The 26,682-nt window shown below is 36.7% G+C and overlaps 1 protein-coding gene across 3 annotated transcripts in view; it reads right to left on the reverse strand.

Annotated features, from left to right (window-relative positions):
- Positions 1-9,537: 9,537 nt before the first annotated feature.
- GABRG2 (gamma-aminobutyric acid type A receptor subunit gamma2) overlaps positions 9,538-26,682 on the reverse strand; it is a 71,799-nt gene continuing 54,654 nt past the window's right edge. For 2 of the 3 annotated variants that reach the window (XM_029998191.2, XM_029998194.1), the window contains exons 7-10: positions 17,130-17,282; positions 14,863-15,068; positions 13,008-13,031; positions 9,538-11,528 (exon numbers count right to left, since the gene is read on the reverse strand). In XM_029998191.2, coding sequence (XP_029854051.1) covers positions 11,253-11,528; positions 13,008-13,031; positions 14,863-15,068; positions 17,130-17,282 — 659 coding nt within the window. In that variant the 3' untranslated portion in view covers positions 9,538-11,252. The remainder of the gene's footprint in view (positions 11,529-13,007; positions 13,032-14,862; positions 15,069-17,129; positions 17,283-26,682) is intronic. The other variant, XM_029998192.2, reaches the window with a different exon arrangement.

Raw genomic sequence — 26,682 nt, forward strand, 5'->3', positions numbered from 1 at the left:
ACCACAGGTTACAACATTCTTCTGCAGTTCTGTGCTTGTGTGGTAAATCTCAGCAGGGATTTCTTTGGTACCTCGAAGCTCATATAGATGGGCACGTGGGATTGTAGGCTAATGACAGAAAGGGGCACGTAGCAGAAAGTGACTGGGTCCTTTATCAGTTTAAAGGCCATTTTTTCCCCAGTTTTCCAACACATGACAAGAACTGTCAGTGTTTTCTCTATAAAAGCTCTGGAGAAAATGTGAAAATATGAATTCTGAAGTTCACGTAGATGACTAAGTGGTAACTCTCCAAGTTACAGTTCTTTTGCCTGCTTTCTTTTTACTTTCATTTCCTATGTAATTATTTTCATTTTTTTCATAATAAGAAAAGGACTCCTTTTGTATTTTAATTCTTTGAAAAACATATTATTCCAAATAACTGATAATAATTGCTGAGCATCTTTAGAAACTGTCTGTTGCTGTTTAGAATAAAATGCATTCTGTTCTACTATATTGTGGTGGGTTGACCCTGGCTGGATGCCAGGTGCTCACCAAAGCCACTCTATCACTCCCGTTCCTCAGCTGGACAGGGGAGAGAAAATATAATGAAAGGCTCGTGAGTCAAGATAAGGACAGGGAGAGATCACTCACCAATTACTGTCACGGGCAAAATAGACTTGACTTGGAGAAAATTAATTTAATTTATTACCAATCAATCCAGAGTAGGGTAATGAGAAATAAAAACTAAATCTTAAAACACCTTTCCCCCACCCCTCCCTTCTTCCTGGGCTCAACTTCACTCCCAATTTTTTCTAACTCCAACCCCCCAGCAGCACAGTGGGACGGGGAATGGGGGTTACAGTCAATTCACCACACGTTGTCTCTGCTGCTCCTTCCTCTTCAGGGAGGGGACTCCTCACACTCTTCCTCTGCTCCAGCTTGGGGTCCCTCCCATGGGAGACAGTCCTTCACAAATTTCCCTGGCATAGGTCCCTTCCACGGGGTGCAGTCCTTCAGGCACAGACTGCCCTAGCATGGGTCCCCCATGGGGTCACAGGTCCTGCCAGGAGCCTGCTCCAGCGCGGGCTTCCCATGGGGTCACAGCCTCCTTCAGGCACCCACCTGCTCCGGCGTGGGGTCCTCCCCGGGCTGCAGGTGGAGATCTGCTCCACCGTGGACCTCCCTGGGCTGCAGGGGGACAGCCTGCCTCACCATGGTCTTCCTCCATGGGCTGCAGGGGGATCTCTGCTCCGATGCCTGGGGCATCTCCTCCCCTCCTTCTTCACTGACCTGGGGGTCTGCAGGGTTGTTTCTCTCACATGTTCTCACTCCTCTCTTCTGACTGCTGCTGGTGTCCACTGCATTCCCGCCCCCGCCCCCTTCTTAAATATGTCATCCCAGCAGCACTACCACTGTTGCTGATGGGCTCGGCCTCGGCCAGCAGTGGGTCTGTCTTGGAGCCGGCTGGCATTGGCTCTGTCGGACATGGGGGAAGCTTTTAGCAGCTTCTCACAGAAGCCACCCCTGTAGCCCCCCTGCTACCAAAACCTTGCTACACAAACCCAATATATATAACATGAATGATTTTGTTTAGCATTTTGATTAGTTTTTTGCCTGCTACCTACGAATTAAACAGAGCTTTAAAAGTTAGTAAGACTTTTGTTACTAAAATTGAAAAACTGGTACTTTCCCTTTCTGTTTCAAAATGTTCATTGAACACATTTTCTAGGCAGCATCAGAATGTCAATCCATTTATTGGAACTGTAACAAATTATTCAGGCTAGAATTATTTAATTGCACTAGTACTCAAAAGTATGTAGGGATCTAGTGTACTTCTCATAGGATTGGTCATGATGATCTTAGTCTACAAAGTTTAGTTTTCTAAATTACTAGCTTCTCAATTTTCTAAGATTTTTAGTAAGACAAATAAAGAACAGGAGCTTGGCTGCCGATACTTTTTTCTTTCTTTACCTAGAAAAGTTGATTGCAGAGTTAATTTAAAGTTTTTCTATTTTAAAAGTTTGCCAAATACCACTTTTCAGTTCTATGCATTGGTTTTTTTCCTGAAAGACTGGGTAAAATAAGGGCATCTTTGAAAAGGAGTATCTTCTCACATTGTACTCTTCCTTTGCACCAGGTATGAATTCAAGTGTACTGAGGGCTAACTCCTTCTGTGTCTAGGTGCCAGGGAGAGTGGGAGGAAAGATACAAGGAGCAATGACATAATGCTTAGCATTTATTTGGCAAAATCTTCAGAAGAATTTCTATAATTATCTCAGATGTACATGGGATGTGAACTTCAACCTGTTTACATAATCAAGGCCCGTGTGTCTGCATTAACTGCTCAGCATTATTGGTTGTTCCTCTTTGTATAGGAAGGAAAAATAAACTCCGGAGACTAAATTATATGCTTACACAATGAGCTTGTATCCAGCTCATCCCCTAGGAAATTTTACCATAGCATATCTTATTTCAGGTTTGGGATGGATTTTAAGACTACTCAGAAAGATCAGTGTTTTATACTTAAATTCCCTGCAAAGGACAAAATCACATAGAAAAAAATGGATCAAATGATTCTCAAATTTCCGTGATTTTGAGCAGAGCGAACCACTTGAATTTTACTGGGCAGGCATCCTGTATTTTTGTTCCCTTCACAATAGCTCTAAAATATGCAATTACAGTGAAAGATGTATGCTACCATTTACACCTTGGCTATTTTTGGTCCCAGCGGATACTATTGCTAAAAGGAGCAGCTAGAAGCTAAACAAGAGTGGTGTAGAGTAATTAACAAAACCTTATGATTCTTAAAATTATGCGTAGAAACCAACATCAGTTTACGAATAACTATTACTAGATAATAACACTGAATACTCTTTACCATTGATGCTGTACCATTCTAATCATATTACTTTTTCCACATTATGCTTTTACATGCTGCCCAGAACTTGTGTCACTGCATTGGTTTAGGAACACTGGACCAGCAAACATGAGTGAGAAGGCACCAGCAGCACTAGAGTAATAATCCAATAAGGCAATGGACAGGATATGATAGTGGAACACACAGCTGCTTACACAAGCTGGAGCATACTTAATGAGAATCATTTTTCCATGATCTAAATTCCTTTGTGGGCAGGTGAGAAGGCTCTTTAGAGAATTTTGGAAGAAAGCTATGATTTTAATTAAAAGAGTGTCGCGAGTTTTTTGAGAGTTCTGTTCACTCCTACTCTCAGATATATTTGGGACTTGGGTTTGTTTCTTTGCACATGAGTGATAGGGTATGAGGTCAACGACAGCCGGAAGGAGGAACTGCCCTACCTTTTCTTTGAAGTAAATGCTCCAAAGGACAGAAAAGGCCTCTAATGCCTAAAAATGTTATTTTATTAAAACACAGACTAATGTACTAGAACAAGATGACTCTTCAAATAGAGAAGGTTCTGATCAACTATGGCAGATCATACAGAGTAGTTTGAAATAAATCTCTCTATGCGTATTAGGAGTTTACAAGGTGGTTTCTTTGACACAGTTTTGTTTTCTACTGTACAGATTTTTGATAGATTTGTAATTTGAGCTAATATGTTTCCCCACGTAGCATTCTCTCAGGGCAACCACCTGTTTTGGTGGTTTGGACCTGTCTGTCCAAATGCTCCGTGGGACCTAAAGGGGAGCAGAACAAATAGACAGTCACACTCCTTGTTAATCACCTTTGTAACAAAGTCTAAGTTAGGATGTTTCTACAGTAAATTTAAAAGTAAACAAATTATTCTGACAAGTCAAAATTAGAGCTGTACTTGATATTTGTTGTAGTTTGTTTTAATACAGATCTTTTCTTTTTTTCTGTGGTGCTTTTGCAAAATAATCTGTAGAAATAAAGGGAGGAAAAACACTTTTATAACTAGATGACAGTTCCTTAAGCTGCTCTTGCAGTTTCATTTTGTTGAGTGTTTTTATTCTTTAGAATTGATATTTCTTCTATATCCCAAGTGTTTGAGCTAAAGAACAAATGTTTTGTTTTGATTCAGACATTATAACATTTAGTAAACTATCTTCTCTCGTCCCCGTATAGTCTGTACCTGTGATTCTCTGACATCGAGACTCTCCCAAGGGCCATCCAGGGTATGCCTAGCTACTAGTGTGTATCTTTCCAAAAGAGCCGCTGAAGACTCCTAAGAAACTGGCAAAGCTACTGGAACCAGGGAGGGCTGCCAAAAAATGCTCATGAAGTGTTACTTGGGGTTTGAAGGAATTAATGAGAGCTGTTTCAGTGTGACCATTCTCTTTGCTTTCCAGAAATATTCGAGGAGCTTCAGCATCCATAGACAGCATCCTCAGGTGCCTGAGACCAGCAGGAGTGCTGCTATATGGGGAGGGTACAGATTTGGTGAGATTTATGCCACACCTGCATGTTGTCAGGGTTTGCAGATTGTGTGACTATGGTGTCCTGGTTTCAGCTGGGATGGAGTTAATTGTCTTCCTAACAGCTGGTACAGTGCTATGTTTTTGAGTTAGGTATAAGAAGAATGTTGATAACACACTGACGTTTTCAGTTCTTGCTAAGTAATGTTTAGTCTAATGTCAAGGATTTTTCAGCTTCTCATGCCCAGCCAACAAGAAGGCTGGAGGGGCCCAAGAAGTTGGGATGGGACACAGCCAGGACAGCTGACCCAAACTGGCCAACGGGGTATTCCAGACCGTGTGACGTCACATGTAGTATAGAAACTGGGGGCAGGGGGATCACTGCTCGGGGACTAACTGGGCATCGATTGGCAGGTGGTGAGCAATTGCATTGTGCATCACTTGTGTATTCCAATCCTTTTATTATTACTGCTATTTTCTTAGTGTTATCATTATTAGTTGCTTCTTTTCTGTTCTATTAAACCGTTCTTATCTCAACCCATGAGTTTTACTACTTTTCCTGATTTTCTCCCCCATCCCACTGGGTGGGGGGGGAGTAAGTGAGTGGCTGCGTGGTGCTTAGTTGCCCACTTGGGTTAAACCACAACATATGGGTACTCTTTAGGCTACTACAATTCAGTGTAGAGAGACCGGGCCTTAATGAGAGCTCTCAGGAGAGCAATCCTGAAAACAAGTGAAATAAAGGCAAGCTTGAAGTTAGCAATAGGTCTGTCTTATCTCTTTTTACTTTCCTAGTATTGTGTCCATTAACTTTAGAACTTTACTTGTAGTTTCTTTAAAAGTGATGGGTTTCAAATTACAGTAATTTTTCAGAGTTGAAATGGAATCACAAATTTGGGTGAAGCTTTGAGGATGGTGATTTATGGGACAGAAGCATTATACATGCAAGAAAGATCCAGAGTTGCTAGATCAGCAGGAAAGCTATAAAATGTAGGTGAATGTTCAGTGAGGGCAATGGAATTGGAAAGAGCAAAAGGAAAATGCTAGAAGTCATCTCGCTGTGGCAGCAGATTAAAGAGCACTAATATAAGTAGAACAAGAATGAGAAACAGAAAAACCTATGAAATCTGAATAGATTTGTGAGATTATAGAATTGCTGAAATTGTTGTTCTAGTCTTTCACTTCTAGTCTTAAGGAAACACTGAAAAGAATTCTGATAATTTATGAATATGCATTGTTTTGTGAATACAAACATGCAGACTTTTTTTTTTTTTTTTTTTTAGTAAAGGCATGGTAAATTTACATGTGGGTTTGGTTTTTTTTTCTTCCTTAATACAGTGAAGTATCCAGCTATGCTAATCCTCTCTAGGAGGTCTATCTGACTTTCAAGCAGTTTATAGCCTCATCTACTATTTTTATAGACAGCTTGTAAATATATTAGCTTGATAGATAACTCTATGTGCTTGTGCCTCTTTTTAGGAATGAAATGAGAAGTCTTGGTTTGGAGTTTTTTGGGGGTGGTTTTTGGTTTTTTTTTCTCACTGTAGGTAAATTAAGGTTAGGCTTCTAGAGGCAAAATGACTGAATCTGTAGTTAGGCTTATCGTATACACCTGAAAATTCTAAAGAGTGTGATGGCTGATAAAACCTCATCAGATATAGACTTCAGTATGCCAGTGTCAAAAAGCATGTGTCTGGTGGAAAGATCAATATTTCTAATGTTTTTCATACTGGTTGAATTAAAGCTATATTAATCTTTTCTCATTTCTTATTTTCCCTTTTCTTACTTTGATAATCAATATGAATTTTATGCAAGTCCAAATGAGAAAATTTTATCCAGTCTTATCATAATGTGCTTTTTTTTTCCTAGAAGAAAGGCAACCTTTTTAATATGTTTTTTCTGAACTAATTCAGTATTCTGGAATGAATTATTCAAATGGGTTTGCTGACTTGTAAGCAAAGCTTTTAGTTCATGTCTGTTATTCAAATCTTTTAAAGGTCATGAACTTTCTTTTACATATTCAACAGATACGTTTTTCATTGTAAATCTTGACTTTAAAAAGTAAAACACAGTAATGTATAAGTAGGAAGTCTAAATCTTTTCATCTACAGGATCCTTCTAAATAAGGAGGGAAAGTGCATTGTCTTTTAATTTTTATAAATGGAACAATAGATCTCTCATGGGTATAATAAACTGATTTACCTGTGAAGCTTTTCATAAGATTTAATTAAATTCTCTTCGCAAAGCAACTGAAATTTTGTTTGAAAGACAACACTTGCATTTTAAAATGTCACTTTTTCCCCTGGGCTGTAATTAAGTTTCATTTAGATGGCTCCTTTATATTTTAACTTTTCTTCTTGTGTTCATACTTACTATTTGATTCTGCCTTGGATTCCTTAGCTTAAAATAACAGGCTTTATTCTTCCAGCTGCAGAAGCCCAGGAACAGGCTTTATTTTTCACTAAGTCCTTATCTTGGACTTAGCTATTCATTTCCAAGTAACATTAACTTTCTGCCGCAGCATCACCAAAATCTGGTTCTTCATCCATGTTGATGAAGCCTGAACCCTAAGCGTGCTCTATTCAATTCAGAGAACTCCAACCTTCCTTATTCTGGCCTTGACAATTATTATATTTTCTATGGATCATATTGCCTCTGAATCCCTCTTCTTAGCTTGGTGCTTTGGGGTGCCTCTTTAGTCCATTAACATACATAATTCTTAGATAATTCAGCAAATTCTTTTGTTTGCTTCTCTAATTCAATTCTCAGCTGCAGCCTGGATAGAGCAGATCAGCTCAATATTGACTTCAGCCTCATGCCTTAGTTTCATTCCTCAACTACCAGCTTCTCCCACAAAGACTGCCTTACTTAGTCCTGCCTTTCCTCTGTAGCATGAGAAACACTTCAGCAAACCTGAAAAAATCCTTGCTTATCCTCTTTCAAATCCCAATTTACAGCTCATCTCTACCATGATCCTACAAAACCCAGATTTTGTGGTAAGGCAGATAATCTAAAACTATATTTTCCCAATTCTTTTTTTTAGTTCCTTGTAAAGTAATGATATCTACTAAAATTTGTGCAGTTAAAGCTTTCTTGTTTCATTTCTCACATTATTCATTTGCTCAGGTATTTTATAAGTATTCTTTTTCCTTTTTATACCTGTGTTTTTAGACTGAAGAGCTTTGGGGGCACAAGGAAGAAGGAGGTCCAAATATCTGGACCTCCAGTATATGCTAATATCTGCTGCTATAGCTGTGTCATTGAAACTGATACACATAGTATATTTGACTAGTCCATTCATGTTAGATGGGTTTATGTGACTGTGGGGAAACAAGGTAGAAATGAGTGGATTAAAAAAAGACAACTTGCTTTTTTTGTGTGTGTATGTATATAATCTGTGCTGGGAACTGTACCTTTAGGAACTTTAACATTTTGTATTGTACAAATTATTCAAAACTGCCTAGTTAAAATATAGTCTTTTGTGGTTGCCTAACATTGAAAATAGGAGAACTATTGTTGAGTCACATTATCTCTCTGAATACCAGCTCTTTATTTATGAATTGGGGTTTGTAAATGTTATAAATGTATAAAGATTTATAAATGCTCTGAGGATGTTCTCTTTTTATGATATATATATATGACATAATCCCTGGAACAGCAATGCCTTTTCTCGGTCAGGACATCTACATACTCTTGGAATATAAATAACGAGTAAATAATTGTGCCACTAGTGTATACTTGACAAAACTCTTAATGACCATCTGAACATCCTCAGACATATCCCAGAGCAGTAATAGCTATCTGCAATGTGATGAGCTTGAAAACATTTTAGCAAGTCTGTTGCATCAGGAGTGAGTTTATTCTCTAGAATGCAACTGGGAGAGTTAATGTGTATAATGTATATATTAATATAATATTTTTTGTAACATGTTTGTGTGAGTATGTCTATATAGATAGGTTTGTGAGCAGTTTTCTTCTGAATAATAACCCCCATCACACCCAAATGCTATTTTGCTTGCTATTTAGTTTGCTGTGGTGGCAGTCTGGCTTTACAATACAAAGGTCAGCTTTTGATTCTGTGCTGAATAGCTAATATAATCTCTATTCAGAGGATCACTATACTTTTTGTTTAGTTAGCACTAGACTCTGCTTTGGTGTCATTTTCTCACTGGGAATTACATGTTTGTCCATGAAATGTCCTTTTGAACCTCATCCATTTTCCCCAGGAGGGAATGACAAATCACCTAGATAAGTGTGGCAGGAGCAGAGCAGTTGGCTAATGACTCATTAAAGGCTTATTTCCTTTACTTTGTGTAGTGATATATGCTGAGAAAAGTTCACTCAGCTCCTTAAGGCAAGTGTGGCATGCTTTTCCATTTTGTGGGGCTTGCATTATTGAGATGGGGGTATATCAATCTTTAACGAAACTCCTCCCTTGCTGGAAGGAGAAGGCCAACTTGTGTGAGGGATCTGATTGTTTGTTCCTCATTATTGCAACTGATCCTTCAGTGTTGCAGGCTTTCTGTAGGCATACGTAATCTGATGACTGAACTAGGGTAAAGTTCTTACTGTCACCGAATCCTTAATTTCACAGACCTTGACAAAAAAAAAATCTAAATATGTTAGCTGAAATGTACCTAGACTGAGGGAATTAAAGGGCTGGTTTGGGCTGAGATTCATAATGAACTGTATAAAACCTATTTGGTAGCAGGGAAAAGATTCAGGTAAAAATTGAAACCTTAAATGTATAACATCAGCCACTCTTATTAACTGCAAGGAACTAACAGAGAGCTGTTAAATCACTGACCCCTGAAAAAAAAAAAAAAAAAAAAAATTAGTGATCTGTCTAGCACCAGCTGAAGCACATTTCTGTGTGAAAGATGATTGACACTCATGCAGGGAGTAGAAACACTCTATCTACTTTAAGTAGATAAAGAAAGGTTATCTCTCTTCATTAAGATACTTCCAATTAAGTGATTTTTTTTAAATTTTTTTTTTAAAAAAGATAATCTTCAAAATGGTTTTAAAGATTTAGTCTCCATCCTTGAAAGTTTTGTGGGTGAGCCATTTGACTACAAAATGAGACAGTGCAGAGGGTTATGAGGATTATAATCACTTATATTTAGGCAGCTGATGAATCAAAATAGTCAAGCAGTCTAGTCCTTGAAGCATACTTTTAATAAACTAATCACAAGAAAACTGGAATTAAGTGCAGCGGTTTTATTGAAAAAGTCCACAGGTGTGTGCAATTCCTTTATTAAAATGTTTTCAAATACATTGGACAAGGAGCAATAGATGATCAAGAGTTATTCCTTTTTTATACATTTTTATTTCCAAAACTATACAAACATTGGAAAACTTTCCTTTTCCTCCATTTTAGCTATTAATAATTCTGTAGTGGTAAGTTTTATATCTCCCTTTTCAATCTGCAAGCCCACTTTCCTAGAGGTGACATTTTCCATCTCTGACAATTAAAAAAAGGTCAGTCATATTTACATGTGCTTAAGGTTGCATACTTGAACATCATACAGGTTCTGAAAACCAGTGGATAAATGGTTTTCAAGATTCACCCAGGTCGGTTGAAGGTTTTAAATACACATAAACTACATACATTTGATTTAGTAGCCAAGACACCCTTTGTTCCCTTTTATTTTCAAGGCTATCTATAAACTGTGTGCTAGCCATGGTAAAGGTTTGTTTTAGTAAAGGTACTCACCGAGTGAAAAGCAGCGCTGACAACAGCTATTGCTGATCAAGGACATGAATGGGCAGAGAATTGTATGTGTGTATATATAAATACAAAATCTAATGTTTCAAAGTGAACTTGAAGCTCTTATGTAAAAATAATGACTAGAATAAAAGCTATTTCCTGGACAGGATTAAAGAATAAAAAAACCCCACGAACACTTGTGTAAGGAAAAAAGTAGAGCTCAACATAGGAAAAGAACAACAGAAACACATGGATTAAATTTGGAAGCTGATCTTGCAATGTATAATTACTGGAAATTCAGTTGAAATATAGCAACATCATCAGTGGAAAATGAAGGATACAACTGCAGCAGACACATACAGTATACTTTATGAGCTATTATATTGGCCATACAGATTTGTCTACATGTTATTTATTTGAATCCTTAAGGCTTCTCTAACGTCTTACATGAAAGTGCTGTCTGCTTGGATCTTCCATGCATGAGGGAAAGGGGTAATTTTTCAAGGAAAAAGAAAATTTCGCCCACATTTCAATTACAATAGCACATCCAGAGACACAAAATAAAAGACAAAACTTTATGGTACCTTTGTTTCATTTATTTTGGCCCCCAAAAGATGCATGCACTAGACTTTATGTACTACAAGGTATTGAAATATTTACAGCATTGTACATGTGCTCTTAAAGGGATGGCAAAGGGAAAGGTCTATTTTTATCTTGGTGGGAGTAGAAGTTAACTTTTCTAGCTTAATAATACCTATTCAAAGTGAGAGATGACTCTTCCAAAAAGAAAAGCCCACAGAGAATAAAGCTATAGCATAATTATAGCCAATGTTAACAAACTGTACAGCACTTTACCTGGGAATTCTCTTCTCACTCCTGTTTGAAATACCAGTACCAACTATTATGTGATGTTTCCATGCTCCCCTTGTCCTGTCTGCTCTCTTTCTCTCTATTCCAGCAGGTATAGCTGTATATTACCTGTTTGTATGACACTTATTTCAAATTATTTCGGCATGTTGAATGGACATTTAATTCACAATAACCTGATGGCAATTTTTGGACAAATGATATGATTCATATTTACCGGGTTATGGCACTAAAGAATTCAGACCACTATAAAGCTCATTATAGATACTTCAAGTGGACTTAGGAAACCATCTCTCTAAGAAATTCAGTGAGTAAGGCTCATATCACTGATTTCCTTCTGCTTTTAAAGGTAAAGATATGATACCCAATACACCAGGTTAAACAAACAGAAGGCAGTTGGGAAGAAGATGCGGGCATAGGAGTCCATTTTGGCAATGCGGATATGTATTCTTCCATGCCTCCATGCTCCTGTTCGACAATCCTCAAAGCAGCAAAAAAAACTGGCACAGTCCTTGCCATCAAGACACTCATACCCATATTCTTCATCCCTTTCTTGGAGGTGTGTAGCATTGTTCATTTGAATAGTAGCTGATCGAGGCCGGATGTCAATTGTAGGTGCCTAAGGTGGAGTGGCAGAAAAAGAAAAAGACGGCAGGAGGGAGAGACTCTGTTATTATCACCAGACCAACAGGGAGATGGAGACTAATGGTCAACATGTGAATGATGGCTCTGCGTGGGGTACGTGGGAAATTGCTGAGGAGTTCTAATGGTAGTATTACCTTGAACTTACTAAAATCAGTTGCATTGTACACTTTAACTTTACAGTAAAGCAGCACAAATCAATATAAAGTTAACAGCTGTAGACAATTAGCTTTAAAGCCAAGCTAAGTAAACATTAGAGGTTAAAGGAAACATTCAGGAATGTAACTGATGGTATTTTCAAATTCCTTTGTGTTTTATATTTTACGTGGCTGCTTGCTGTCTGAAAGCAATTTATGTATTGCACATGGAAGGAACTGAAATAATCAATTGGAAATGCAGGATTTTAATATAGGGCTGGCTCATGTTGACGGAAGTAAATACACATACAGGAAAAAAGGCAAAACCTGGGTCTTTTGAATAAGGTTAGGAGAATCTCTATAAGACTCTCCAACTGTTTAAATATACGCAGTTCACCATCTACTAATGTTCACCAAATAGAAGGTTCAACATGTTCCAAATTTTATATAGTAGCTGTACATACATATACACATATATATTTGGAATGAATTGGACAAATTAAGCATTTAAAACACATTTGAGCACTTGGTGAACGCTAGGATGACAGGCATTGAAATTTCCTGCTGATAGTTATTAGGGTAAAATAACAACAATTCCATTCCATAAGTATGTAAATTTCTTGGCTTTTATTCTATGTGTTTTCTTTTTTTTCCCTGTTTCTTTTTTTTTTATGAAATCTCTGCATTTCTGAATGAAGATAAGCTTTAGATGTGGAACATAGCTAGATATATTTGCTAATTTGCTAAAAGTGTGTTGATCCAGTGACAGCATTAAAAATATATATGCATCTTAAACCCTTTCAAAACTCTGACTTTTTTGCATAAGGAACAGCATTTGAGTAATTGATGATGACATTGAATTTTGTTCAGGTCAACTTCAGAACGGATTTGGTTTTATAATTTGGAGTGAAGTCACAAAGGTTAAAAAGGAGGGATCAGAGTTGAGTTCTAAAAGGGTGTACTGCAGGTTTCTGGTGTAGCTGGTGCTATTGGATCCCATGGCAAATTGAGAAATAGAGGAACAGAAACGTTTTAACATTAAACTCTCTTAATTCATGTGATCCAATAATGTTAGTCACTTTTGAACTTAGGTAAGTTCAGAACCATAGTGAATCAGTATTTGGGCTGCTGAATCAACTCTACAAATTATTTAGAAATATGTAACCATTCTACTTAATTAGGAAGTTAACTTGAGTAGAATGCTCAGATGTCTCATTAAAAAAAAAAAACCAACCAGCAAAACACCACTCTCATATAAGCTCTAATAGTTAAATTCAGCAGTCGCATGCAGTGAATTTCCAGTGCAAAAAACATTATACCTTGAAGGAAAACATCCGAAGAAGCTTTCATTTTGTAGACAGAAAAGAGAATCAGAGGGTTTTGTTTTAAATTAAAGAAAGGAAAGAAAGAAAGAAAGAAAGAGACAAAAATAATATAAATTAAAAATATGTTTCTAAAACATAGTAAGTCAAAAAGAACTAAATTTATAGAAGGGTTGGGATAATAGCAGTTTAAACAAGTATCTGTAATATAAACCCCCCACATTTTTCACTTGTCACTGTTTTGTAACTACATCTGGGTCAAAGACATAAGATATCAAACTCCATTTAGATCTTATCATATTCCCAGAGGATTCCAGTTTTTTATGTTAAACTGTTTTGAAAGAGACCATTCACAGTTTATAAAAACACTTTTTAGAAAAAATTCTTTTTACCTGCAGGCTGGGTCCTGAACATCCTACTTTTAAGGTTTTTAGATTCTGTGATTAGGATCCAGGCAGTCATTTATAGTTCTGTTTGTCCCCAAATGCTCACAAATAAGTAATGTAAAGAACAAGTAATCTGCCCTTATATGGACATCTTTTAAGTGAGACAGCTAAATTTGCTCTTTAATTGACTGTGACAGACACACATGCACACAGCCAGCCTTTTATTTTGGCCTAAGACAGGCCAGGATGCATAACCTTCTGGAAGTGCCCCTTTCTTTCTTTTGACCAAGAGAGTCCTATGATCAAATCCAACTTTAGCATACCTAAAGTTAGGTGAGAATTCTTCCTCTATAGTCTTATAGATGTCTTTTTTAGAGTCTACTTCTCAGCAGCTTTTAAAGTTGAAAATATAGCAATAATGCCTAATAAAAGGTTCTTTAATAACTTTTTCTTTTTTTTTTTTTTTTTTTTTGTGTGCTGTATATTGTAACTAAGAGAGAATATCTTCAAAAGTCCTTGAAGATTTTAGCAGAGCAAATCCAAGTGACTTCATTGTTTGCTAGATGCCTGAAATGGATTTGAAAATACTCTCTATTGATGTAAAACACTTGTTCTTCACATTTTTCACAGGCATATTTGGGGTTTTTTGTAGACGATTAGGCTTTTTTTCCCTCTCGGGTTTTACGCTAATTCTTTTTACCTCAGAGATGCTAGACAACAGACTTTTCAGCTCAGTTGCAAAAAGCAAGGAGAAATCTGTCCTGGACAAAATAAACAACAAACTTTTTCCCTGTCTGGGCAAAACCCCAAACCCCTACTGAGGTTATTTCCAGGATTTTTTTATTGTGGTTATTATATACACTTTTTTATTATTGTGTAGCATGCATCCGTAAGTAACATTGTGAACTGCTAGTCAAATCACTTTCTAAGGGAGAGAAGTAGATAAAGGAGGTAAGAAATACAAGAAAAAGAAGATAAGGAAACAATGAAAAGGAAACAGATGCTTAAGGGGAAATTAGAAAAAGCACACTCTGTAGTTTGAATATAAAAGTTTAACAGTAGTCCTGATAATAAGAAAAACAGTCTCATGTCAATAATATGGACATAAGTAAATGGCAGAGAATATTGCTAAAGCTAAGACAGAGAAACTGACAGTTCTTCCATAAAGGTCACAGCAAGAGCTCTATCTGTAACATAAATAATGGTTTTGGTGATAGTTGTGATTTGCAGAACACTTTGGTTAAAAGGAACCTTATTCTAAGAAATTAGTTTCTCTGGCATCCAGACAACTGTAATATATGAGCTTTTCATTCTCAAGGTGAATGTTTGCATTCCTATTGATATGAAGAAAGAGTATATATGTAATAGCAAAGTCTGAAAATAAAGTACAAGCATAAAGAAGGATTTAAATGCTCTCTCAGAAAACCTAATTGAATTTTAGACCTTGCTGGTAAAAAGATACATACTGGATTTTTCTTCTTTTTGTCTTTATCCTTGCTTGGCTTTCTGTTGCTGACAAAGTAGTGCAAAGTTCCGTATTCCACCAGTGCAGAGAAAACAAAAATAAAGCAGACTGACACAAAAAGATCCATTGCTGTCACATAGGAGACTTTGGGGAGAGATTTACGAGCAATTGTACTTAGGGTGGTCATTGTCAGGACAGTTGTAATACCTGGCAGATAGATAGAAAACAACAGAAATATTATTACTTCAAGAAACAAACTGATTTTGCCATTTATCTCTCTCTGACTGGTTTTGAAGTATGCCTGGAGTTCAAACATATAGCAGAGATATTAAACAGCACATCCCAGATGTGGATTCAATGAGAGCTTTGAGGATTAACATGGGGTATGATACATTTTTGCACTGCAAGTGCTGCTCTGCAGAATACTTTGGTTAGATGGATTCTGATTCTAAGAAATTTAATTTAGTTTTTTAGTTTCGTAGTTTATATCTAGGGGGCCTTTATTTATTTTTAATTGAGAAACTTAGTTTTAGGGTTTGTGTGCTCAAACCCTTAAACAGAGGTAGGGAGAGGAGAACTTGTGTCAGAGTGAGAAAATCATGGTGGAGAATAAAAATCATTTTATTCCATTCTTCAGAGTAACCTCAAGACCAATCTCAAACTTTTTGTGCTGTTGAGATATGTTTTGCTTATTTTTAATTGCAGGGTAATGATACCCTGCAAGTAAGAGACATACTTGCAGCCATTATATGAGGTAGAAATTCATGAAAATTCTTAAGCAAGCATGTAATCCAGCAGGAACTTCAGGACAAAATGTGTGTAGGTTTGTATGTGCTACATAAAGAAATAAAACTGTTTCCTTTCTCTTGTCTAAATGCATTGTAATTGTATGCAAAATAGGCTAACCCCACACAAATTATCTGCTGCTTGTTATTTAAGTGATTTCTTGCATATAAAGCTGGAAGGGAATGTCTGTCAGGGCTCCTTGTAATTGTAGTTCTGTGAAGTCAGATTTCTCTCTGTGCCAGAGCAGTATCTCTTCTGGCCTTCATAAGTGACTGTAGTCTATAACTGAGAAGAACTGTGACATGCCTCACCGTCCCTTCTCCTTTCAGAACATTATCCCCTGTACTATGATGTGAAGAACATTAAAAATGCATCAGAACAGTTAAAATCCATCACATTTTATATGGCAGATTTCATACCACTGATTTTACCTCCTTAGTGGTACAAATAGACTAATCCTCAACAGAGGGACTGGTCTGTTTTGTGTATCTAAGTAAACTTTAAAATAACAGCTGAGTGCCTTTATTAATTTTATCCTTCTTTAAAGCAGATTTTATAATCTCTTTTTAGAGAGGATGTGGAAAAGGCAATAAAATCCTTATAACTTTCTGTCATGGGATCCACTGGTCCTCTATTCCTGTGTTTCTTTCAAGGGAGTTCTGGAATGAAAATGCTGTCCCTCATTTTGCATTCCAGTGCTCTGTGCTGTAGTTCTGTAAAGAAATGAAAATGCAGAAGGAAAAACTAAAATCTTTGTCACTTGTGTGAATTTAATGCAGAAATAGAAAATGTGTTTAACTTTCTCTAGTTGAATGCTTCTACTTTGCTAATTCTTACAACTACAGCTCTTTTGCACAAGCAAGGTTGATTTGGTCTCTCTTTTGGTTTATTTGTGGAACAGTTGCTAAATGTGTAGAAATTGCTAATTCCTATTAATTGTGTGTCACATTTTCACGTATAGGATTTTAGATCCCACGAAATTCAGTTGATTTTGTGGCCTGAAGGCTACATTTGATTGTTGGTCCCTAAAGTAGAAGTCGGGGTGCTACATTCTCCCCTTTTTACCACTATGGCACACAGGCAGCCAGAAAGATTGATTTACTCTTGGTAGTTATTTCATTTGTATTGCTAGTCACTGTGATATGGAAGTAGAGTGAATAAAACTAGTGCATTCCTGCCTGTAATCCAGCAATGTTCCCCATTCTTGATGTTTATAAAAAAATACTGCTGTCACCAGAAAAGATGCAAAAGTTTTTATTGTAGGCAATCTACAATACTCAGAGTTAAGTTCTGACATAGTAAAAAGGAGGAGATGCTAAGATGGTTTAGGCTGTGTTATTCCTTGGAAATTACTACATCCCTTTAAACTAGGAGAGCTCGTGAAATTTTCTCTCCTCTGACATTTACAAACTGGTGATCCACAGAGGTGTCAATTAAACATCATAACACTTGAATAAAAGCAGGAAGAAAAAAACAACTCACCCAGTGATGTTCTGGCTGGAACTGCATCCTTATTAATCCAGAAAGAGACCCAGGACAACACAACAATAAGTGTGCAGGGAATGTAGGTCTGAATAGTGAAATAACCCATTCTCCTGCTCAGGTTAAAGTAAACAGACATGACTACATAGTCTCCTGTAAAATAAAAGCATACTGAGATGGAATAATATGTTAAAAACCCAACATAAAATTTCTATATAATAGCTAAGGTTTTCCTATTTATGTCTGGGTTATATATATTAAACTGATTCACTAGATACACTGATGGCAAATATATGCATACCTCTTCTTCAACACTGGTATAGCTCAAGAATTAGTGGATTTTCCACACTATGAAAGTAAATGGTCTTGCAGGTTCACTTAGGTAACTTGTACTTTAAGATTTCAAGGGTAAACTCCCTTGCATAGCACAGCAGGCTTTTTTCTACCCGTCATTGCTCATAACTTGCAAATGCTTGGTATAGTCCTCTTACAGCAACTGAGCGAGTGGTGGTGGTCCAGTGAATCTCCAGTCACCATGCTGTCCCTGTTAGAATGCTCTCAGCTCTGCTCGCAAATAATGCATGCTTTCAGATGTACTCTCTAAATTATTTATGTTCTTAACTATTCTTCAGGGCTAGGCTGTGTCAATAATTAATTTTTTTATTTGTCTGCAGATCTTCTGTTGCATTATCTCCTCTAAAAGGATTTGAACCCACATCTCCTAAGTGCCCCCCAAAGCCAGGCTATATGTTACTCTGGTGTGCATAACACATCGTTCCCATTCAACAGTTTTCTGATTCTTTTTCCAGGTTTTCTTCCCCTCTCAAACTATTAAGTAAATTCCATCTGGATTCAGGAATACAGCAAGGCTACAGTTTTTGATGTGTTTTTTCTAAACTGAAAAAACCTAGTTCTCATCTTTACTTCAGATTACAGCACTCCTGGGAAATCTTGATTGCAGAAGAACTACAGAACCCCAGGCTACAAAAAACTTCATTGCAATTCAGTGAAATGCAGTCCAGAGAAGTCTCAAACTGAAACAGAATAGGATTTGCAAATTTAGAGTGAGATAGTTTTCCAGTGTTATCAAAGAGACTCTGTGGCTAATATGTATTCTGCTTAGATCGGTACCTTTAGTTAACATCGAGTTCTCTGTTTTCAGGCATAATTAAAATTTTAATTTCACCCCAAATAATCCCTTTGAGCCTGGTCACAGAAGAAACTTCAGAGACCATTTTTCAGGTGGTGCTTCTTTGTTATGTTATTTTCTGCAATGTGAATGCCCATATCCCAGGGATTAACTGGTTTTAATTTAATTATATTATGTTATAATTAAACTAAAAACTTAAAAAACAAATTATATGTACGGTTTACAAGGAGATATAGCTGAATCTAAGCAACCAATTTTAAAAACTACAGTCTGATTATCCTCTTAATTCACAGAGAAGTTTGCATTATATGTGTATGTCCTTCATATACCAAAACAAACCCAAAATCAAAAAAACCACCACTGTTCAGGTGTTTCCTGTAAAACTCAAGCCATAAAATTACAGTATGACTCATTCTTCGTCTCTCTGGATCATGTATTAACTTCCCGAGAAGTGATTATTTTGTCAATTTTGGGAATTAACTTTTTTATTCATTTACCTTCATATATGCTATTAATAGCATTGGTATTTCAAAATTGGGCTTTTTTTCCAGCTATACTATGATAGAGATTACTTTAAGCAGTAGCTGTATTACTTCCATGCAAACAGTTTTAAGGAGAAGGCTGTTTTCATGCTCAGTGTTATTATTTTACTTTAATGAGACAAAAATTTACTAGATGAAAGAGGTGAAATATAAAGCCGAACATAAATGAAAACACGAAAAGGTAAAAAAGACTAGCTCAGAATTGAAATTAAAAAATCAGATGTTTTCCTTCTGTTATTGCTGCTTTTTCGGAAGCTGCAACTGCTATTGACTCCTTTGGAGTAGCTGAACAGATATATCAGATCCTAGGTAACTACTTTCTCCCTGGTTTTTGTCCTGTACTTGGACAGGTCTTTTTGCCCAACTGTTTTGGTAGTTCTAGCACTCTTGCCTTGTAGGTTCTTTTATTCAAAGAACAGAAAATATCAAAATCTAGTACACAAGCCAGCACTTTCTTACAGGTATTAGAGTCAAATCCAAACCTCAGCACCTATGCTGAGAAAACAAACAGATAAATCCAGGTGACCTAGACCAAGGCATACTGCAAAGACTTCATGTATTGTCCTTGTTCAATAACAGTGTATGCGAACCAAACTGAAAGGTGGTGTGGATAACATATGAATATACATATATGTGTATATAGAGATAGTAGCCTCAGTCCTTCCATTTTATAGACCATTTCCACATATATTATTTTAGCGTGGTTTTTCTAGAAAGCTTGGTGGTGAACGTCTGGGGTCTCCATGGAGACTTGTTTGGATTTTTCCTTTAACACAAGAAGTGGTTTTTACACAGTAAGCTGTTACAATAATATTTTTACATTATTTTATGCATTATGTTAAAATAAAAATATTTTTTGTTTAAAATGTAATGCATAAGAGCTTTTAAAATACTAACTAACTTGTAAAGGTCTTGGTCCATTCAGCAGCAATGAAACATTACTTTGAATTCTCTGTCATCTCAAAGATGCACTTCAGAGGACAGTTCATTTCCATAGAGCAGCAGCAGTGTCCTGTCACGGAGCATTTGCTACACAAACTGGAGACAGTCCACAGGGAAGTGTTTTATATCTAATTGAACACAATTCCCTCTGCTTTTTTTTTTTTTAATACTGGACTTCTTAACCAATTATGTTTAGAAATAGCATATCTCTGCTAAGGTGTTCCAAAAAGTTAAAAAGTGATGTAATTGTTCCAGATTTTACTGAACCCTCACAAATGTTATTGCACTTTTCTTTATGCAAAGACTTTCTTTCCTAATGAATTTATGTGTAAAAAAAATCCAAACCACTCCAGAATGATACCCATAGGGAACACTGTATCAGCTCCTGATATTTATAGACAAAGTCCACAGAATTATCCTGGCAGATCTTATTTCTCCTGCCTTTTAGAATTGGAAACATTTTACTGAAAGCTCAGGGAAATAAGAAACCATATATACTTTATATGGGCTTTAAGGTTTCTACTAATGGAGAAGTTAAATCAGAGGAAGTAAAAACTTCGGTGTCAACTATAACTTGGCAGGCAGTGTGGAGTTGACCAGTCTGAAGAATCGTTCAAGGATGCATAAATTCTTTTATATTACTTGTTGCTTTCTAATCTGAAAGCCTGCTGGTGCAGGTACTGTTGCGTTGTAGAGTAAATTCTACTATTTCAGAGAATCTTACTAAAGAAAGGAACAATGTTAATACCACAGAGAGGTGTTTTGTTTATTTTTTTACCTTGCTTGGTTGTGATTTTGGGAAGTGGGATGTACTGATGATTTTTTTCAAGGCAAGAGTGAGAATAACAAATGTAAATTAGGAAATGCCAAGAGAGGGCAAGCCAATAATTCTGTAATGTATTGAATATCTTTTCTAGCCTTGAAGTAATATGAATAATTGTAAATGAAGTGTTAAGGAAAACAGGCCTAAGTGGTGGGGTGCTCCAGAGGAGCATCTTGCTGGTATTGCCTAGTTTATGTAAGTGACGTTGGAATGATATAACAGCAGGCCTTCTGAGATTTTGATTAAGTACTCTAAGCATACAAATTAATGCAAGATCAAAGATGTGCAATTTAGGACCTAGTATCAGTTGTCATAACATGTACATCCAAAATGTAAAATGCATTAAGTCCTCTGCGGAACGTGGACTTGACAATACTTTGCTTTAGTCACACCTTTCATGATGGAATCTTGCCCCAGCCCTGTTTTTGTCCACATTTGTTTTTTCTGACTCTATTCATGGACTTCCCTGCTCTTCAGCTGGGACCAGCTTAAATACTCTCTGTTATTTTTAGATTATCTCTGTGCCCGAAGTGATTTTTCACTCCTGGTGTGATGCCGGCATGAAGCTGTCAAACTAAGACATTATTTTAGTAAAAAATGGCCAGACTTGATCCTTAGCACAGTGTCATTCGTTAGCCCTCACTTGGCAAATTGATAATCTTTTCATTATTACTTCATCCTCTTTCCTTGAGCTCTGGCTCTTGTTTATCCAGTATTGTGTACTGCGCAAGAAAGCTTCTCAGACTGCCAGATTGCTGTTTGGAGGGCTAAAATACTTTTGGATTTTTCTAGAAATGAATGATAATGCAACCTGGCAGTATCTTTGTAAGAAAACATACTTAAGTACTTAACATTTGGCACCCTAATTAGAAGATTTTGGATTACTTAGCCTTTTACCAGTGACCTTACGGTCCTGCCACCCATTCTAAGATATATATAACTATTACATATGTCTAGAAAATAATACCTAGATAATTTTCAATTTTTAAAGAAATACAAAATTTCCCTGGAAAAAGTAATCTTATTATGTTGAAAAGCATAATAAGTCATCCTTAATATATTTAGACCTCATCTCCCTCTCTCCATATGAATATATGTATTTCTCCTATTCTTCTGTATTCATCTACATTTGTATATATAGATAGACATAGTTTTCTTCATCTGAAGATATGATAACCAGTTAATTAGTTTCTTCAGTGACATATATTTAAACCAGAATGCCGTCGCTTGGGAAAATGCTATCCAGGTCATGTTTATCCTCACATATAAATACTCATATCATGTTTTCTACTAAATGCATATTCCTGCCAATTATGTTGGGAAGATCATGAGAAGCAGCGCAGGCTTCTGACTCGAGCCACATCATCTTCATACTGCTACTCTGAATGGGAAGCTGGCAATAATCCCTGGTGCACAAAGAGAAAGTGCATGGGCCTTAAGTCACTTCTAGAGTACAAGGTATTTTGAAAAGGAGATGCATACCATCAGTATCCAGTGACCACGTCCTTAGTAAGCCCTTACAAAAGGCTTTATTTCTAACAGTCCTGTGCCATCCTAATTTACACAGACTCAAAGCAATCTATGTGAACTTTGGAAATTGGGAAGCTCCTCCTACCATACACTTGTGTGATATAGTAATTTGAATACCAGGATTCAGGCTCTGTTAGACGGTAGGGGAAGTGACTTCCTGATTTGAGGAACCATCTGTGCATACGTCCTGGCCTAAGTCCCAAAGGTTCAATAGAAGGAATTAGTGGTGCCAGGAAGCATAGCCAGGGGGAATGTACACTGTACTTAACTGATTTAATCAGCACAGTGGGTGTGATCCTTCATTGCTTCCCAGTTGTGGAATCGTTTATACCTGTGCGAAGTGAATGGGAAATTATACCCATTAGTACTCTCTTTATGCATGTTTAAGTGACTGTGCAAAGTGCAAGGGGGGGAGGAGCGGAAACAAGCCTCTAATTTGTACTCAGAAGTGATTTGGAAGCTAGTACAAATGCTAGAGAAAAGAACAGCTTTCTAACATCACAGGAAATTGGTGTCTTAATTATAGTTCAGGTAGCAATACTTATAGCTGAGATTGTCTCACGCTTACTATTATAAGATTCTGTTTTCTGTTGTTTAAAAGGCTGCTGGATTTAAATTATTAAAAGAACTGCAGAAGAGCTTCAAAAATAATATGTTGGCCATCTGGTCAAGTTATTTGTATGTGTCATTTCAGTTCATTCTCATAGACAGTTTTGGAGTGGAGAAAATTCAGTGTTTCATTTCTGTTAAATATATGGAGTTTTTAACAGGGAAATTAATTGGGTGAAGGGCTGGCCTTTTTACATGTTGGCATTTCTGTGAAAATCTTTCATGGCTAAGTTAAAAGTTTTGGGAAACAACCAATGTGTGCATAGGCATGTGTCCATAGACATAAGAAGTTTTTTGAGAGTTTTTAAGAAGACTATTCTGACTAGCCCCATGCTATCTCTGTTTCTTACAAAGCTACACACCACTGAAGGGCACAGCAAAACCAGATGGATGGTAGAGGTGGCTCTGTTCTTCTCAAACTTTATTTGTTCCATTATGCAGTCCACTACCTAAAATCTCCAGAATTTCTCTGTGTGCTGAAAGTATACAGCACATGAGCTCCTCACCTCATGCTGACTCCATGGTGTCAGGGAGCTTCATTGTGGAGCTCTTCTCCCCCAGGAACTGGAGGTGTTCTATCTCAGGGTCTGAACAGGATTTTCCTTGAGTATTTGGTTACCTCAAATATTTTTGCCAGTGTTTAGTAGTATGAAAATCAATGTGTATTTTATTAATTTGGATAACGTTTATAATTTAGTGCTTCTTATGCCTAAAATGTAAAAATCCGTGGAGAAAATAAATTATATAGGAGAATATTGATGATGAATCAATAATTGGCAGAAAAATGCTACCAAGTATTGTTATTATATCTTTTTAAAACTTGAAGTTTTCTTCTACTAGATGGATTTGTGAAACTGCTGAGAAAAAAAAAGACAAGACAGGAGAATAGTAATGCATGAGCCAAACTCTCCCAAAATTTCAGGCCATCATTTGTTCTTTAAGGAGTGATCAAATGACTAGCAACTAGGATTAATGTAGGTCACTGTTTATATGGTAAATAATAGGCACAGTTTTGTTAGCTCAGCCAATAGCTGCCACATGGTTCATACAGACCCAGACATGCACCAGCTGTCCAGATTTCCAGTGGGTTTTTCTCTCCTAATTTTACACAGAAACCAAACAGAAAAGAGCAAGAACTTTTAAAAGATTTTTTTTTTTTTTAGAGAATCATATAAAAATATAGATAGAAACGGACCCTTTCCTCAAAATTAACTAATATAAACAAGTACATAAATAAATAACTTGTGTAGATACGGGAAACCCTATCCAGTTCATCTTTCTGGATGAAGTATACATAGGAAAAAAGCAAATTAAAAAAAAATCGTTCCACAGGAGGGCACTGTCCGCTCAGAATAGAAAGGAGAAATGATTGCAAGTCTGCCAGTGGAAAACCAATTCTTCACAATTTCTAATTTTTCTCCTCATTGAGTGTTTATACAAACACTCAAATGGCATAACTGACTTCTATGGCTCTGTTAATAGAGGAGCACTTGTAAGAACTAAACCAACTCTTGTATGATAGAAATATTACCAAAGTAACATCACCTTTGTGCTACAAGTAATGAGTACTAACTGCATAAATTGTTAATGAAGAACAACTGTGGCAGCAGAATTTATCTTCTTTTCCTCATAAATAACTAATAGATACATCCTTGTTCGCTCTCTCTTTTACTGTTAACATGGTCAACAGTCTCATTTTCTGTTAGGCAGAGATCATAGCTAGCAATGTTGTTTGGTTTTTTTAAAAGAATGAACAGGTAAATCGTAGTTTAATGGAAAAGATGTGTTTTCTTGGTTTTAGTAGTGGTACATGGAAATACCATTAAAATAGTAACATATGATTTCTATAAATAACTCCTTTAAGGTATGAGCTTTGCTGTAAGTTCCTTGTTGTCAGTACTTTAAGTAAAGTCTCACTCTGAATGAGTTGTATTTAAAAAAAAATAAAATGCTCATGAAGAATTTGAAAAACAAAAGGTTTTAAAAATGTCTCAAATATTTTGACAGAACTGAAAGGCTTTAATCATTGACCAGTTTGTTTCATGATGTACCCACACGTAAAACAAGATGATCCTAGACCCAAAAGGTTTATTGTCTAAGTCTGCAATACTCAGATTTCCAGAACATGTGAAAAACATCTGTTATTTTTCTAGAGCTGGCATTATTGCATCTTGCTGTGTATTATTTCAGTGCCTTACATTTCTGGGCTGGAGCTACGTACCCAAATCCTACCAAATCCATATGAGCTTCTAATTCTTTCTAGCTCTTAAAATGCCAACATACTGGACCAGTACTGACTATAAAAATAATAGCAAATTGGACCAAAAGGATCCTAAATGCATCCTTCTTCTTTAAAAAAGAGTCAGGCTTGGTGCCATTTTTATGCAGATATTCTGTAATAGTAAATAATAACTGGTTGGTAAGCTTGTGGGGCGTTGCCTGTAAAACAGCCGATTTCCTTCATATTGTGCGCCCTTCTTCTACTTCTGGCACACTGGAGAGCAGCAGGGTTACCCAAAAACTGCTCCAAGTGGAGAAATAAAATTAAAAAAAAAAAAAAAAAAAAAAAAAGGAATGGTAAAATACGGACAAAGGCTTTTCTCTTTCATGTCAAAATAGGTGATGGTACCAGAGCTCTGGTGTATGCTCTGCTCTGCTCAGCAGTGGCTGGATGCAGATGACTGCCCCCAGAGAAGGCAGGAAAAGGGGAGAATGGGACACTGGAGTCAGACCTTTCTCTCTCAAATCAGGCCAGTGTCAGACTGTGAACTACATTTTACACTGCAGCTCTAATCTAGGATGAAAAATCATGTAAATAGTTTAAGATTGGTGTATTTGTCCTGATGCATCTTCATTTGGATTTTGTCCCCATCTCTTTTCTTGCCTTGACAGGGCCTATATTTGGAATTCTGCTGGCATTTACTGTCTTGGTGAGGGTAGTGAGTCAGCCTGAAAATGCGGTTCAGTGAGATGTCTTGCACAGTTATGGTGGTATGAGGAAAACATAATATTTTTTCTAAACACACAGTTTTCTATGAGGATTCAGATTTAACCCATTCAAATTATTCTCTTGTATAAAACTTAAAATGACCTATTTTTGATGTTTTTTTCTTCTTCCAACATATCAGAAAGTTCTTAAAACTGTCTGGTTCAGTACTAATAAAACTGTACTTCTAAAATTGGGAATTTGTCACATGAAGAGATGATATTAGGTCCTCCGGTGCAATATGATTTTACATATATCAAAGGAAAATAATTTCGGCTGAAGTATTTGATCACTGGGCACATGAGTGAATTTTCATAAAGATAGGACAGAAATTTGATCACAGTGCTGATCATAAGCTGATATTTATGAGATTTATTGGTGCCCACAGCCAGAAATGAAAAGTCTGGGGAAAAGGCAAAATCAGAAAGAACACTGTCCCCAGATATCTGACCATGAGACCTTTGCATTATCTTATCCTCTGCCAAATGCCCTTTTCATTGTTTCTGTCCTTCACCATTTTTATTCTTTCATTGACTCATTTTTAGACTGCATAAGGGCCAGACAGTTTCAAAAAATAATTAAGTCTCTTCCTTTTCAAAAGTGCTTGACAGTCTCTTTCCCTCTGAGGTTTAGCAGCAAAATACCACTATTGTGTCATAGGGAAGTCATGACGTGAAATAAAATACAGTGAATGTTTACCCTTTAGGGCAAATAAGGAAAGAAAATCTGCCATGACATTGTAGATATTTGCTTGCAACAAACTTGAAGCACTTGGGAGCGGTGCTGTTCACTACCTGACTGTTGGCACTTGCTCTGTCTGGGCATTATATAAAGAATGGGGTGATTCACGGTCATTGCTGATACAGCCCAGCAACTGTACTAGGTGATTTCACCCCAACTTTAAATATCCATTTCTAAGCTGCGATTATAGCTTGATTATGTAATGAGGTAAAACAATATTAAGACTTTGA

Source organism: Aquila chrysaetos, chromosome 22, assembly GCF_900496995.4.
Source record: "Aquila chrysaetos chrysaetos chromosome 22, bAquChr1.4, whole genome shotgun sequence".
Classification (NCBI taxonomy): Eukaryota; Metazoa; Chordata; class Aves; order Accipitriformes; family Accipitridae; genus Aquila; species Aquila chrysaetos.